Source organism: Pteropus medius, unplaced genomic scaffold (genome assembly GCF_902729225.1).
Source record: "Pteropus medius unplaced genomic scaffold, Ma_sr-lr_union100, whole genome shotgun sequence".
Lineage (NCBI taxonomy): Eukaryota > Metazoa > Chordata > Mammalia > Chiroptera > Pteropodidae > Pteropus > Pteropus medius.
The window spans coordinates 7,461,120-7,476,415 of record NW_024354500.1 but is presented as its reverse complement, the minus strand read 5'-3'; the positions used below and the strand labels follow the sequence as shown (position 1 = coordinate 7,476,415).

Below are 15,296 nucleotides of genomic sequence, written 5' to 3'. Positions count from 1 at the left end.
TAGAAGTTCGTACTTTGATCAACATCTCCTCTTTTTCCCCACCTTTAGCCCCTGATAATCACCGTTCTGGTCTCTGTTTCTATGCATTTGGCTTTTTTAGATTCCACACATAAGTGATATCTTACAGTATGTGTCTTTGTCTGACTTATTTCACTTAGGATAATGCCCTCAAGGTCCATCTATATTGTCACAAATGGCAGAATGTCCTTTCTCATGACTGAATAATATTCCATTGTGGTGTGGGCGTGTACATAGACACACACATCTTTATTTATTCATCTGTTGATAGACACAGGTTGTTTCCATGTCTTGGCTATTGTGAATAATGCCACAGTGAACATTGGAGTGCAGATATCTCTTTGAGATCCTGCTTTCATTTCCTTTGAATATATACCCAGAACTGGGATTGCTGGATCATATGGTAGTTCTGTTTTTAATTTTTTCTTTTCCATAGTAGTTGTACCAGTTTACATTCCCAACAGTAGTGTACAAGTGTTCCCTTTTCTCTATACCCTCGTTATCTTGACATCTCATCTTTTTCATGATTACTGTTGTAATACATGTGAGGTAATATCTCATGGTTTTGATTTATATTTCCCTGACCTTTTCATTTACCTGATGGCCATTTGTTTGCCTTTGGAAAAATGTCTGTTCAGTTCCTCTGCCCATTTTTCAATCAGATTTTTTTTTGTTTTGTTCTGTTTTTGCTGTCGAGTTGTGTGAGTTCATTATAAATTTTGGATATTAAACTCCTTATCAGGTATATAATTTGCAAATATTTTCTCCCATTCTGTAGGTTGCCTTTTCACTTTGTTGGTGGTTGCCTTTGCTGTGAAGAAGATTTTTTAATTTGATGTAGCCTCACTTATTTATTTTTGCTTTTGTTGTCTTTGCTTTTTGTGTTCAAATCAGGAAATCATTGCTAAGACCAGTGTCCAAGAGCTTACCTCCTGTGTTTTTTTTCCTAGGAGTTTTATGGTTTCAGGTCTTTTATTTAAGTCTTTAATCCATTTTGAGTTGATTTTTGTGCATGATGTAAGATAGGGGTCCAGTTTTTCATGTGGCTGCCATTTCTTGAAGAAACTATTCTTTCCCTGTTGTATATTCTTGGCTCCTTTGTCATAAATTTGTTGTCCATATGTGTGTGGGTTTTTTTCTGGGCTCTCTGTTTTGTCCTAATCTACATATCTGCTTTTATACCAATACATATAGTTTTGATTACTATAGCTTTCTGTTATAGTTTGAAATCAGAAATTGTGATACCTCCAGCTTTGATCTTCCATCTGGGGTTGCTTTAGATATTTGCAGTCTTTGTGGTTGCATACAGATTTTAGGATTGTTTGTTGTAATCTGTGAAAAATGACATTGGAATTTTGATAGTATCACATTGAATCTGGAAATACATATTTTAATGTAAGGGTTTTTTGTTTGTTTATTTTAGATAGTCCTTCCAAATCCTGTGTACCATCCAGAAATTGTTTGGATTTATATGAAGAAATTCTTACTGAAGAAGGAACTGCAAAGGAGGCAACATATAATGATGTATGGGTTGCCAGATATATTAAAGACAGTTGTTTTACTCTGTTGCAGCTCCCGAAGTGCAGACATCCGTTTACTATTAAATAAACATTCTGTGTTTAGAAAGTAGCTCTCAGACAAAAAGAATACTTATGTCAGTTTCTGCCATCAGATCTGCTTTTTAAAACAATATTTCCTGAATGCTTTTGTAAATTTAGTTATAATTTTGCTTGATTAAATTTAAGTGTCTAAATTTATAAAACCTCAACAGGTAATCCGTGTGGTATAAAATTTTATCTTTTCATGATTTATATTAAGTTATGAAATATCCCAAGACTTAAGTCAGGTAAATTTCTTTCTACCTTGTTTGAGTATTAAGGTTTGGAGATTGAATGTGAAACTAAAAATATATATTATTGGTAGAACCAACTTCAAACACCAGTGATCTTACTGAATACTTGTTAGCAGAAATAGACCTCATCTACCCTTTTTAGTAGATTGAGTTGCAAAATTTAAATACTTTGAAATATTATGTAAGCTAAGAAAATAATTTAGAATGATACTTAATCTTTTTATATCTTACAGTTACAAGTAAAATATGGAAAATGTCAGCTACAAATGAAAGAGCTGATGAAAAAATTTAAAGAAATACAGACACAGGTACCATTGTAATGAGCATATTATTTTTGTCTTATTAACTTTTAAAATAAAAATTTAATAAAAATTTTGTTAGGAATTAAAATGCTAAAGTGTTGGTAGTTTATAAGCAAATCTGACAAAACATGCATAATTTACTATAAAATTGATATAGGAAAGCTGCTGGCTTTGTCAAATGACATTGACATAGAAGATCTGTTAGACTAGTTAAGAGTTAAATAATAGAAAGTTCATAGAGATATTCGGTGGTTTGAAAGAGAATGGTTTGATGAGCAAAGATTTAGGGTGATTGTTGGGGGAAAATTGTGATGCCTTCAGAATTAGTGCCAGTTACTTTTGTTGTGGTCATGCTGCAAAAATCAAGAATGTCATGTCTTGTTCAGATTTTTATTTTTTGGTAAAATTGTTTCTCTTTCTTTTCTTTTTTGCCCAAAGAACCAGTCAGTCGTAGATTTTTTTCTTTGTTCACCTGACAATTAGTACATTGTTGCATGTTACAGCTAAGTTGTTAAATATAACAAAATTTTGATAATTTGTATTTTCAGTTTTCAAGATAATGACTCAGGGAGAACTGTTTTCTTCTTATTTGTGTCTTTTTCATTTTGATCCCTGTTTTGAGTAGTTTCGCTTTAAATGGCCTTTCCCTGGTGCCAGTTACTTTTGAAGCTCGGCTTCCCTATCTGTACAATGAGCATAATAGTATTTCTCATAAGACTTTCTTGAGAATTATATAAGACCAAATATGTAATGCCTGGTATGTATTTAGCACTCAGTAATCATTAGCTATTATAAATAGTAGTTTAATAATACTGTAGGTATGTAATTTATTAAATATATTTCATGACGTTTAGAATTTCAGCTTAAAAAATGAAAACCAGTCTCTTAAGAAGAATATTTCAGCACTTATCAAAACTGCCAGAATGGAAATAAACCGCAAGGATGAAGAAATAAGTAATCTTCACCAAAGGTATAAATGAGGAGTATGGATCTGTTTATAAATTATGTGGGTTTTGATATGTGGAATATTTTTAGCTTTTGAGTGGAAAAATATGAAAATCATGCATTATTAAATATGTCAGGTTTTACTATGAGTACATGACTAATGGTATATTATCATAATGATATATATATGATTATTAAATAGAATATTGCTACATACTACCCTGAATATATTTAGTTTTTTAATACACTGGGATCTTACTCTGGTACTCTGCTTCTGAGCGAGTGGTGTGTATGTTATGGGTTCTTCTAGGCCCCCAGCAAATTACTGAAATATCAAGAGTGCCTCTCTCCTTGGCTTGTAGATGGTTGCCTTCTTCCTCTGTCTCTTTATATTGTCTTTCTTCTGTACATATCTTCGTCCAAATTTCCTTTTTTACAAGGACACTAGTCATACTGGATTAACCCCAGTGACTTCATTTTAACTCAATTACCTCTGTAAAGACCGTGTCTCTAAATAAGGTCATATTTTGAAGTACTAGGGGTTAGGACTTCAACAAATGAATTTTTGGGGGATGCAGTTCATTCAAACAAGATCAATATAAGGTCTACAATTTGCCTTAGGTTATATATCTCTTGTGTCCTCTTTTGTTTTATAAAAATCTCCCCCTTATTCCTGAGTCTTTTAAGTTTTGATATTCTCCACATTTAGTACTGATTAGGAACAGATTTATGGAAATTCAGGAAGTTATAGAAGCTCGGAAAGATGGACTTATGAAACGCTATAATGAGCTATATACATTTCATTTGTAGGAAAACTGCTAGTTTACTGGAACACTAATGTAAAACTTTAAGACTTAGGCATTTTTTAAAAAGCAGTAAATACTTACCATTCATTTAGGAGAGAATCACAACTCTATTACATGTGAAACAGAAAACTAGCATAGAGAACTACATAGAATTCTATTCTGATTGTCTCTGTTGCCCTGCAGAGTTTCACTTTACCTTCTGATTTCATTTGGGCTAGAGTGAGTGAGGGCAAGAAAATAATGTCACTTGTTCTAAAAGAACTGAATTTGCAGTTAGCTTGGGAGTTCTCCTCCTGTCTTGAAGGAAGTCTAAAAGACATTGGCAAGTGCTGGGATAGAACTGAGAGGTCCTCCAGATTTTGTTTGAGAAAAGAGATGAAAGCTGGCCTATTTAGGGGGAAGCTGGTAAATCTTTACCACTCATGCCTTTATGCAAAGTAAAATTAGTTTTTCCAGTATGTGGGCCCCCCCAATTTTTAAGTATATCACACGTGATTAAAATTTGGATTATTAGTCTACACCCATGCCACCCCGAACATGCCCGATCCTGTCTGATCTCGGACGCTAAGCAGAGTCAGGCCTGGTTAGCACTTGGATGGGAGACCACCTAGGAATACCAGATGTTATAGGTGTAAAAAAATAAAATTTGGATTATTAAGAAGCAATAACTTTGGTATTTTGTTGTTAATTTCTTTTTCTTAATAGATTGTCTGAGTTTCCACATTTTCGAAATAATCATAAAATTGCAAGGACATCAGATATAGTTAAAACAAAAGATCTTAAATCCAGATCTCCCCATTTGAATGATTGTGCAAAGACTGATCACAGAGCGAAAAGTGATGTTTCTAAAGATGTACATCATAGCCCTTCACTGCCAAACCTCGAAAAGGAAGTAAAATCACATTCAGAAAAAAAGATCTCTTCACATTTGCCTGCATCTGTTGAAAAACACTGCACCAATGGCATTTGGTCACGTTCGCATTATCAGGTTGGTGAGGGTAGCTCGAATGAGGATAATAGAAGAGGGAAAAAAGACTCTGGATATAGTCAATATAATAGAGGAACTGATAGAATACGAAAAGACTTAAACAGTAGCTGTGGTGATGGTGAACTGAGGAACATAGAGGCTAGTCAAAGGCCACAAGGACGTCCTGAGAAATACGGTAAAGGTGAACCAAAGACTGAAAGCAAAAATTCAAAGTTTAAAAGTAACACAGATTTGGATTATAAAAATGAACGCATTCGCTCTTTTTGGGAGAAAGAGACTTTTAGAGAGAGGTCACACACTCGAGTAGAATTTCAAAGTGACAAAAAACTAGAAAGGCAAAATGAGAGATCACAAAGTATAAATAGAAAAGAACTAAAATCACAAGAAAAAGAAGAAAGAAAAGTTGATCAGAAACCTAAATCAGTAGTAAAAGACCAAGATCATTGGAGAAGATGTGAACGAGCATCTCTTCCTCATTCTAAGAATGAAATAACAAAATCTCATACTTCAAGTAAACACCATCCAGAAGAGAGAAGAGGAAGAGAAGACTGTAAAAGAGACAGGGGTATAAGTAATCATAGTTTTCAAGGAGGATGTTCATCCTCTCTTTCAACCAGCAGAACTCAAAAATACATTGACTCCAAAGAAGTTGATGCTTTGCATCAACGGGAAAATACACCTTTAGAAGCAGAAAGGCATAGAACTGAAGATAAGAGGAAAAGAGAACGAGAAAGCAAAGAAGAAAACAGGTATATGAGACATGAAAAAAGAACACCTACAGAACATTTGCAGAAGACTAACAGAGAAACTAAGCAAATCACCACTAATTTAAAGAGACAGAATGAGTCAAAAAATGATAAAGGCGAAGTCTCCAGTAATGACGTTTCTGAAGGTGCAGATAATAAAGACCTTGCAATTAAAGCTGAAAATGGTCCAAATGAAACAAAAAACAAAGACTTAAAGTTGAGTTTTATGGAAAAATTGAACTTAACTCTTTCTCCTGCTAAAAAGCAGCCTGTTTCTCAGGATAATCAGCATAAAATAACCAGTGCTCCCAAATCCAGTGGCATATGTGACTTGGAGTGCTTGGTGCAGGATAAAACAGTGACATGTGTTCCTTCTGTGAGTAAACACATCACAGAGGATACCAAATCAAAGTTATTAGAACCAAAGGATTCTCTTGCAACAGCAGCACCTGAACCTGCCAGGGCCAGTATTCCAGAAAAGAAACTGGAAGAAGAAAATAGTTTATTAGTTAAATCTATTGATAATACTGTTCATTATGACATGCCCATTTGTGGTACAGAGACTTCCTCAGCACCCATAGAAATGGAAAAAACAGAATCTTTGTTTCCATCAACAGAAATGGAGCAAAACATTAATGGTGCAAGGACAGCAGTTCCTGTGGTAATGGACATAATACAAACAAATGTTTCTCAGAACTTTGGCTTGGAATTGGATACCAAAAGAAGTGATGGTTTAAATTCTTGTATTTCTGAAGATAGGGAAACAAAGGAATCTTTTTCAACAGAAGTGGTCAAATCCAATGAAAGCATTTTGCAGCCTTCAGTTGAAGAAGCTGGCATTTTGCCAGAAGATGGTAATCCAAAATTTGAGCCTTCACTTGTAGATACACCACTGGTTGAGAGTAAGTCTTGTCATTTGGAGCCTTGCTTATCTAAAGAAACTGTAGAATCTTCACTTCAGCCGACTGAGTTAATGGACCACAGAATGGAAATTGGTGAAACAAATTCAGTATATCATGATGAGAACTCGGTTCTAAGCATCGACCTTAATCACCTGAGACCTATTCCAGAAATCATCAGTCCTCTGAATAGTCCCGTGAGACCTGTAGCAAAAGTTCTTAGACTAGAAAGCCCATCTCAAGTTTCATTATATAACAGTCATAAAGGTAATAGTTTATATTATCTTTTGTAATTTTCTTTTTTGTGAGACTATAAAATATATAAGCAAGATGAAAGTGTGTTTTTTTTTTTTTTTTTGATAACATTCAGACTCCCACGGTTAACTAGAAGTGTACATTCAGCCTTTAGTCTAAATTTAGGTAATTCTTATTTAACAAAAAAAGGGAGTGGTAGTACAGGTTATTTCAAAATACTTGCTTTCAGATATATTTTTGTTGTTCAAAAGCCATCATCAGACGGCATAGAGTAGGTGATGCTGCTAACCTGAAGTAAAGATACCTAAACGGTTGATGTTATCCAGAAGACCAAACTCTACATTATCACTGTTGTCAGACACCTCCTGAGAACAGTAAAGACCAATGACATGAATAGTATTAGATATTAACATTCTGCTTTTTAAAAAGTATAAAAGTAATGGAATGCCTCAATATTTCATTTCTTGTTATATTTAGTCATTAGAAATGACATTAGAAATGTCAAATGACTGACTCATTGATCACGTGCTAATATATTTTTCTCTTCCACAGATGTGTTTCTACCAAATTCAGCTCATTTTACCTCCAAGATTCAGTCTGATCTTAACAAGGAAAATCAAAAGCCAATTTGCAAAACTGACAAATTTACGGAATCAGATTCCCATAAGAATTCATCTTTAGATGAATTGGAAGAAGGAGAAATTATAAGTGACAGTGAAAACTCTAAATCACAAAAAAGTTTTGAAAAAAGTGCCAAACCAAGAACTTCTGCTGAAGTGCAGATCACAAAGCCTAGCCCAGGAAGTAGGAAAAGTACTGTGCATTTAGATAAAGACAGTAGGAAGACATCTTCTATAAAAATGCAGCAGACCAAAAGGAAATGGAATAAAAAACAAAGTGAATCTAGCAGATCTTCAGAAACAGAAAAGAAAGATAAGACAATGAGCACCTCAAGTCTGGAAAAAATAGTTCCAATTATTGCTGTACCATCTTCCGTACGAGAGGTTATGCACATGTTACGAATGATAAGAAAGCATGTAAGGAAAAATTATATGAAATTCAAGGTAAAATTTCCTTTAAAACAATTTCATAGAATTATTGAGTCAGCAATTTTGAGTTTTACATCACTAATTAAACACCTTGATTTATCTAAAATCTCTAAGTCAGTGACTACTTTACAGAAGAATCTCTGTGATGTCATAGAATCCAAACTTAAGCAAGTTAAAAAGAATGGAATAGTGGATCGTTTATTTGAACAGCAACTACCAGATATGAAAAAAAAAACATGGAAATTTGTAGAGGAACAACTTGATTATTTGTTTGCAAAGCTTAAGAAAACCTTAATAAAGTTTTGTGAGTTCACAAACTTTGGCAGTGACAGTGATGAAGGAAAACTTGAAAAGATAAATAAAGGGAAAAAACCTTCAAATTGTCACAAGGGGAATGTGAACAATTCCAGCAAAGAAATGCTGAAAGAGAAATCCCTCAAATCAGAAGATTCTATTTACAATAAGTCCTCACTGGGATTTAAAAAATCTGAGGAAAAACGTCAAGACCAAAATAACTCCAGTATTAACACAGTAAAGCATGACATTAAAAATTCTAACACTTGCCTTGGTAATATTAAGAACTCTCAATCTGAAGAGCACTCCTTGGAACTAAACTGTCCAAGCACCCCAAAGCCAGGAAAAATGGAAGGTAGCGCCAGCGAGGATGCCCAGACATCCCAGAATGCAGCTATGAAGCCAGAACGCTGTTTCGAGATTCTTACTGAACAGCAAGCATCTAGCCTTACTTTTAATTTAGTGAGTGATGCACAGATGGGTGAAATATTTAAAAGTTTGTTGCAAGGTTCTGATCTTTTGGACAACAGTGTTAACTGTCATGAAAAAAGTGAATGGGAGTTAAAGACTCCAGAGAAACAGCTGCTAGAGAGTCTTAAGTGTGAATCTATACCAGCTTGCACAACGGAAGAGCTAGTTTCAGGGGTAGTTTCTCCGTGTCCCAAGATGATTAGTGATGATAATTGGTCATTATCATCTGAGAAAGGTCCATCTTTGTCTTCAGGGCTTTCATTGCCAGTTCATCCTGATGTGTTGGATGAAAGTTGTATGTTTGAAGTGTCTACTAACATAGCTTTAAATAAAGATAATGTATGTAATTCAGAAAAGAGCAAGCCCTGTATTTCTTCCATACTTCTTGAGGACCTAGCAGTGTCTTTAACAGTACCATCACCTCTGAAGTCAGATGGTCATCTAAGTTTCTTAAAGCCTGAAGTTTTGTCTAGTGCAACTCCTGAAGAAGTTATTAGTGCCCATTTTAGTGAAGATGCCTTACTTGAGGAAGAGGATGCATCTGAACAAGACATTCATTTAGCTCTGGAGTCTGATAATTCAAGCAGTAAATCCAGTTGTTCATCATGGACAAGCCGGTCTGTTACTCCAGGATTTCAGTACCACCCTAATCTACCCATGCATGCTGTCATAATGGAAAAGTCCAATGATCATTTCATTGTGAAAATACGGCATGCAGCACCATCTACCACCACTAGTCTCATACAGAACATGGAGGCTGGTGAGTCATTGACATCTTTGCCCATAGTGGCAAAGGAAGCTGATGAAGCAGAAGAGAAGAAATATGTTTTATGTCAGAACACGGTTCTTAAATCTGTGGAGGAATTGAAACATTCCAATGAAAATGTTGACAGCAGTAAATCACCTCATGAAGAACAGGACTGTATGATGCAAACACAGGTTCCTGATATATATGAATTTCTTAAAGATGCGTCAGGTAAAGTGGGTCATAGTAGTGAAGTGGCTGATCAGTGCTTCAAATTGCATCAAGTATGGGAACCAAAAGTGCCTGAAAGCATTGAAGGATTGCCTCCAATGGAAGAAATTCCACATTCTGTAGAAAGTCATCTTCCAAATGCATATGTAGATCTCACAAAAGATCCAGTCACTGAAACCAAAAACTTGGAATTCATAGAAGTAGCAGTTTTAAATATTGATCAGTTGGGATGTTCTAGAAGCAATTTGGAACAAAATGCTCAAATATTAGACAGTGTGCAGCCTGATACTGTAGATGCTTTTATTGATTTGACACAAGACCTTTCAAGTGAGAGTAAAAATGAAGATAACTGTCCTGCTTTAGCTGTTGAACACTTGGGGTGTCCAGTGTTATATGTAGCTGAAGATAACTGTAAGGAAGAACAGGTGCAAGTGTCAAACAAGCCTTTGGAATGCATTGTGGAGGAAGCTTGTATTGATTTGACCTCAGAATCTCCAAGTTCATGTGAAATAAAAAAGGATTTAAAATCGGAGCTGGCATCAAATTCTGACAGTTTAGAGTTGCCTGAGGCTTTGGATAGTGCTCACAAAAAGAGAAAAAACCTTTCTGATCTAAATCATTCTCAGAAAAAACAGAGAAAGGAAACAGACTTAAACAGTAAGGAAAAGACCAAGAAAATCACCCCAAATTCTGGTGAGAATGGTGAAGCTTACCGAAAGAAAGCCAGTAAGAAAAAGGTCTCTTCAGTGACTAAAGATCCCTCATCATTAAAGGCAAGTCCGAGGATTAAGGACCCATCAGCAGCATCTGGCACTTCTCCTATAAGCCTTTCTGCAAAGAATGTTATTAAAAAGAAGGGAGAAATTATAGTTTCATGGACAAGGTAAGGATCTTGTGAGACATTTAAAGCACGAGGAAATGTTGAGAGGCTAGTAATCTCTTCTGTCATGTCATAGTTTTATCCCACCCTAAAATAAGGAAAGTAGCCAAAGTTGGTAGAAGTTACATTCTAGGGTGCAGTCTAGCTGTATTGTAGAACAATCTAGAGCAGTGGCTCTTAAACAGGGATATGCATTAGCACTGTGGATAAAACTTTTCATTGTAACTTCACTTTTTTAATTAAAAAGAATTCTTTCATTTGTAAAGAACTGGTGTAAGCACATTTTAGAAAATCAGAATGACAGGTGGTGAAATAGGGCAAAAAATGTTTTTATGATTTGAGTTTTCCCCTAAATTAAGTTTTAAAAAAATTTAATAAACAAGTTGTACTTTTGACTTTTATGTGAACTTTTTAAGAAATCAGATTTAAAGATCCCGTTTCAGACGTAAAAGTAACCATAGTTATGAGCCATTAGACTAGAGGTTCATGATCTGCAGACTTACCTGAGGTTTAATGAGGGAAGCTGAATTTTGTGGAAATTGGTGATCAGTTTTGTTTAATACCACAGTCCTCTATGCCTTCATTTCAGGTAACTTAACAGATGGCATAATAAAATCTCAGAGTTTGTCATAACACACATTGGTTCTGACCATGTAGAAAAAGCAAAGGCCTGGGAATTAAAAGATTTGGATTCTGTTTTACTTTTTTTTTTTTTTGCTTATTCTGATCATGTTTGGGCCCTAATTTTTAAAGTATTGGGCACATTAATGGTAGAATTTTAAAAAATCTTTAATTTTGTCATGAGAATAATAAAGTATATTTTAGAAAATCTTGGAAATATGAGCTCAAAGATAATGTTATTCTTCATGCATAACCATTGTCCATGTTTTTGGTATACAGACTTTTTCTTCTAAGGATTTTAATAAAATTATCACCTCCTACTGGTGGAGAACAAGGCAGTGGAATTTTTGTTAACTTTCTACTCTAATCTACAAAAGCTAAATAACTTTTTTCCCCTTTAGAAATGATGACCGAGAAATTTTATTGGAGTGTCAGAAAAGAGGGCCATCAATGAAAACATTTTCTTATTTAGCTGCCAAGTTGAATAAAAATCCATCTCAGGTAACTATCCAATTTTAATATCTCTATAGTTTCTCAGATGTTACTACTATAAATACTTAGATTTCATTTTTAATATGTTTAAAATAAGTAGATTTTTATTAGCCACCTTCTTTAAAAGTATGGCTTTTCATGTAGGACTGCTAGAAACTTGCTGATTGTGGAAGGACAATCTTAATTTTTCTCCTGTTGTCTTACTATTTACTTATTTGATTTCAAGCGATTGCGTGATGTTTGCTTGTTTAAGAAAGTGTAATATTTAAGATTTAAACTAGCAATCACCTTTAGTATGAAGCTGTTTCATTTTTTCATACATCTTTATTGACAGTAACTTTCTCTAGATGTTTTGTGAAAATATCAAAGAGTAAAAAAAAAAAGCTATTGAAATATTTATAATTAACACTCATTTTTACTTTTTCAGGTCTCAGAAAGATTCCAGCAGCTATTGAAGCTCTTTGAAAAGTCAAAATGCAGGTAGTTAATGGTTACACTACAGGAGACTAGTAAATGTTGACACTGTAACTGTGCAGTTAATGGCCTGTTAGTCATTGAAGATGTGAGTAGTGGGTGAGAAACATCCAGTTGAGTTCCTGCTTCAGTCACAGGTTGGAGAATGATTGCTCGTGCAGGCTTCTCAGGTCACCTCATCTACAGGACGTGCTCAGAGTGAAGCCTGCCTGCTACAGTTCAGATCAGCATGGCATTTCTCCTCAGCCTTCTGATTGCTGATGAGTCTAAGGTGGGGGGAAATCCACTTGATGATTTATACAGAATTGTTTTATATATGAAAAAGAAAACGTTCTTGAATAGCAGTATGTTTCACAGGCAGTGAAGTCCGTGCAGTCATTGTAATTTTATATTTTCACATTAAATTTAAATTCTTTTCTCATTTTTAATTAGGAATGCAAAAATACTTTAAAATAGAAAACATACATTCAAAAACATGAAATCCATTGTCATCTGAATAAATGACAATTTACCATGTTAATTTATTAATAATGGTCACAGACATGTTTCCTGAGTTTCTTTAAGCCATTTTTGTGCAGATTTATTAAGGCAGTGTTTATCAGCAGGATTTTTCTGTAAGACTTGAACCAGTTGCTTAAATATTTTGGACTTTACATAAGAAAAATTATAAAGATATTTAAGATAATCATTATTTTTCAGTTGATTTGTAGCTATACTTATTTAAATATAAACATTCATTTTTAAATTAAGTTCTAATTAAATTAAATATGGCCATAGACCTCAGTGTGAAGGATTCTCAATATATTTGAGTTATAAATCTGATTCTAGATCCAAAGATAGTAAATTACTATCTTTAGAAACTTAAAATCAGTATCCTCTCAAAGTAATGAGTTTGCTAATGAGATCTTCAGAAGATATTTAATAGTTTACTGTGAAGATAAAATTATAATTGGGAATTTGAAGGAAAAGCTTATCCTAAAGAACTTTAAAAAAATAATTTTAAAGACAAAAATGACCTTATTTTTCAGATTTACTGGGCTTTAAAATTTTCACTGCCTTTAAGAAATTAAACTGAGTTTTTCGTTTTACCTGAATGTTATCTTAAAATATGACTTCCATTCTCTTGTGAAGATAATTTACATTCATGGAAGAATTAACTTGCATCTGGAAGTGATGCTTATTAGTTTGGAATTTCCAGATTTCATTATAATTCTAAAATCTTTTATTGGATTTGATACTTGAGATTCGCTTTCATGGTAGCACGATTAATAGGTTATTTCATTCCTGGATTGTCTCTTAACTGATTTTTTCTCCCAAGTAGTATAGTCTCATTAAATTCTTTTCAGAATTAGAATATAATGATAAAGTTACCAAACTGATTTTGTAAAAAGCTAATTCTTTAACATCAATATTATCTAAATAGAACTCATTTAAAAGAGCAACACTTTATGAAACGGTCAGAAATATAGAATCATAACTTTGGCATTTTCTTACGTTACAGATAAGTTGCTGAATTCCTTGGAGTCTTAATTGATATTGCATACTGCACAGAAGCTTGGAATTCCTCATGTTTTAAATGGGGAAGTAGAGGGCAATTTTATGACATATTTGATTCCTAGATAATGATCTCCATTGGTTGTTATTTGCTGACTCTGTAATCTTAAGTCGGCATGTTCAGCTTGTTCCAGTCATCAGTCTGATTTGCTTACCTGTTATTGGTCAAGATACTTATTTTTAAACAGATTAGAATTTGTTACTAAGATAAAAGCAACGATATAGTATCGAAACCTTAGTTTTGATATTTCAAAGAAATGACTTTCTTTTCTAGATTTTTAAAAATAGTTTTGTAGCATTTTAAACTTAGCCATTATTTAGTTTGCTTTCATCCATTTTTATTTGCTCTTCTAATCACCTCTTCTCATTTTTGTAAATTGTAAAGTAATTTAAATAGTGTATCTGTAAATATGTATACTTAAAATGATGTAAAATATTTTGTGTGTGTTTGTGAGTATACACACATGTAAATGGTTTTGCCTAGCCAAGGATTTTTTTTTATCTGTATAAAACTTTTTGTACAAAGTTTGCTTTCAATACCAGTAATGTATAAATAAAGCCATGTAAAGTTCTATTATATTTTGATTAGATTTTTTTTAGTGTTTTTAGATAATAATTAAAAAGGAAAAAAAAAGAAAACTATCAGGGGACATGGGGGCTTTTTTGAGGTAGTTCTTGGTGAGAGTGTGACTGGATGAATGTCTGAGTAGATTAGAGAAAACCAGTTGCCTTTGCCTGCTTTCTCACAGCAGGTGCTAGTACAGTGTACCAGACTTCTGCTGCAGGTGTCCTCACAGATAAAATCAGGGCAGAGCAAAAACCCTTTTGGGTGAAGATTTGCGGAAAACCAGGTAAGGATTGACTAGCTTGCACATTATTTGTTCACTTTCCCTGCTCCAGAATCATAGGACGGGTGGGTTGTAATCTAAGCCTGAGAATCTAGAAAGTACCTTAGGAAATTGACATTCTTGTAGGGTGAACGAAGGGGAAGTCCTTTTCTTCAGGACTGCTAGGTAGATAACAAACTGAAATAATTCACTGTTGTTTTTATAGTGCTGAGGCTTTTATAGTGCTGAGGCTATTCATCATATTGCTTATCTTCTTCCTTCTCTTTGAATCCCCAACATAGCTAGAGGGCTGGGCCTCAGTTCTTCCCAGTACATACCATCACTCAGAAGAGCCCATACTACCAAGTATATAAGTTTATAAGCCCAAGTAAAGTGATAACTAAGAGATGCCACTGGTTCAGAGGAAAACAGTAAACTGGGTTGCATAAGACCATCAGAATCTAAAATAAAGCCAACAAACTTTGAAAGGAAAAAGTGAAGATTTTGGTAATGTGATATAAGAATAAAAAATAAACCAAGTAGATATATAAAAAAAATTTTTTTAAATAAAAAACAAAATAGAGTAAAAATCCAGTGGATACAGCCAAAGAATGAATGAATGAGTTGGAAAATCAAATTGAGAAACTCTCCTAGAAAGAAGCAAAAAAAAAAAAGGATAATAAATAGAAAATATGAATGCAGATTTAAGTGAGATGAAGGACACAAGATGTGCCAACCTTCAGGTAACAGAAGAAGTCCAAAAGAAGAAAAAGCTTAAAGATTGAAAGGGCCATAGAATGCCAAACAAGAAAGAAGTACCCTCATCTAGACACATACTGAAATGTAA

The 15,296-nt window shown here is 34.0% G+C and overlaps 1 protein-coding gene across 8 annotated transcripts in view; it reads left to right on the top strand.

The window, feature by feature from the left end:
* Positions 1-14,199, top strand: part of CASP8AP2 (caspase 8 associated protein 2) — a 30,791-nt gene extending 16,592 nt beyond the window's left edge. For 5 of the 8 annotated variants that reach the window (XM_039853046.1, XM_039853045.1, XM_039853047.1 and 2 more), the window contains exons 4-12: positions 1,442-1,542; positions 2,104-2,178; positions 3,027-3,142; positions 4,629-6,823; positions 7,364-10,484; positions 11,504-11,603; positions 12,022-12,074; positions 12,200-12,339; positions 13,570-14,199. In XM_039853046.1, coding sequence (XP_039708980.1) covers positions 1,442-1,542; positions 2,104-2,178; positions 3,027-3,142; positions 4,629-6,823; positions 7,364-10,484; positions 11,504-11,603; positions 12,022-12,074; positions 12,200-12,329 — 5,891 coding nt within the window. In that variant the 3' untranslated portion in view covers positions 12,330-12,339; positions 13,570-14,199. Of the gene's footprint in view, positions 1-1,441; positions 1,543-2,103; positions 2,179-3,026; positions 3,143-4,628; positions 6,824-7,363; positions 10,485-11,503; positions 11,604-12,021; positions 12,340-13,569 lie in introns of those variants that run through there. The other 3 variants (XM_039853044.1, XM_039853049.1, XM_039853050.1) reach the window with 3 other exon arrangements.
* The last annotated feature ends 1,097 nt before the right edge of the window (positions 14,200-15,296 follow it).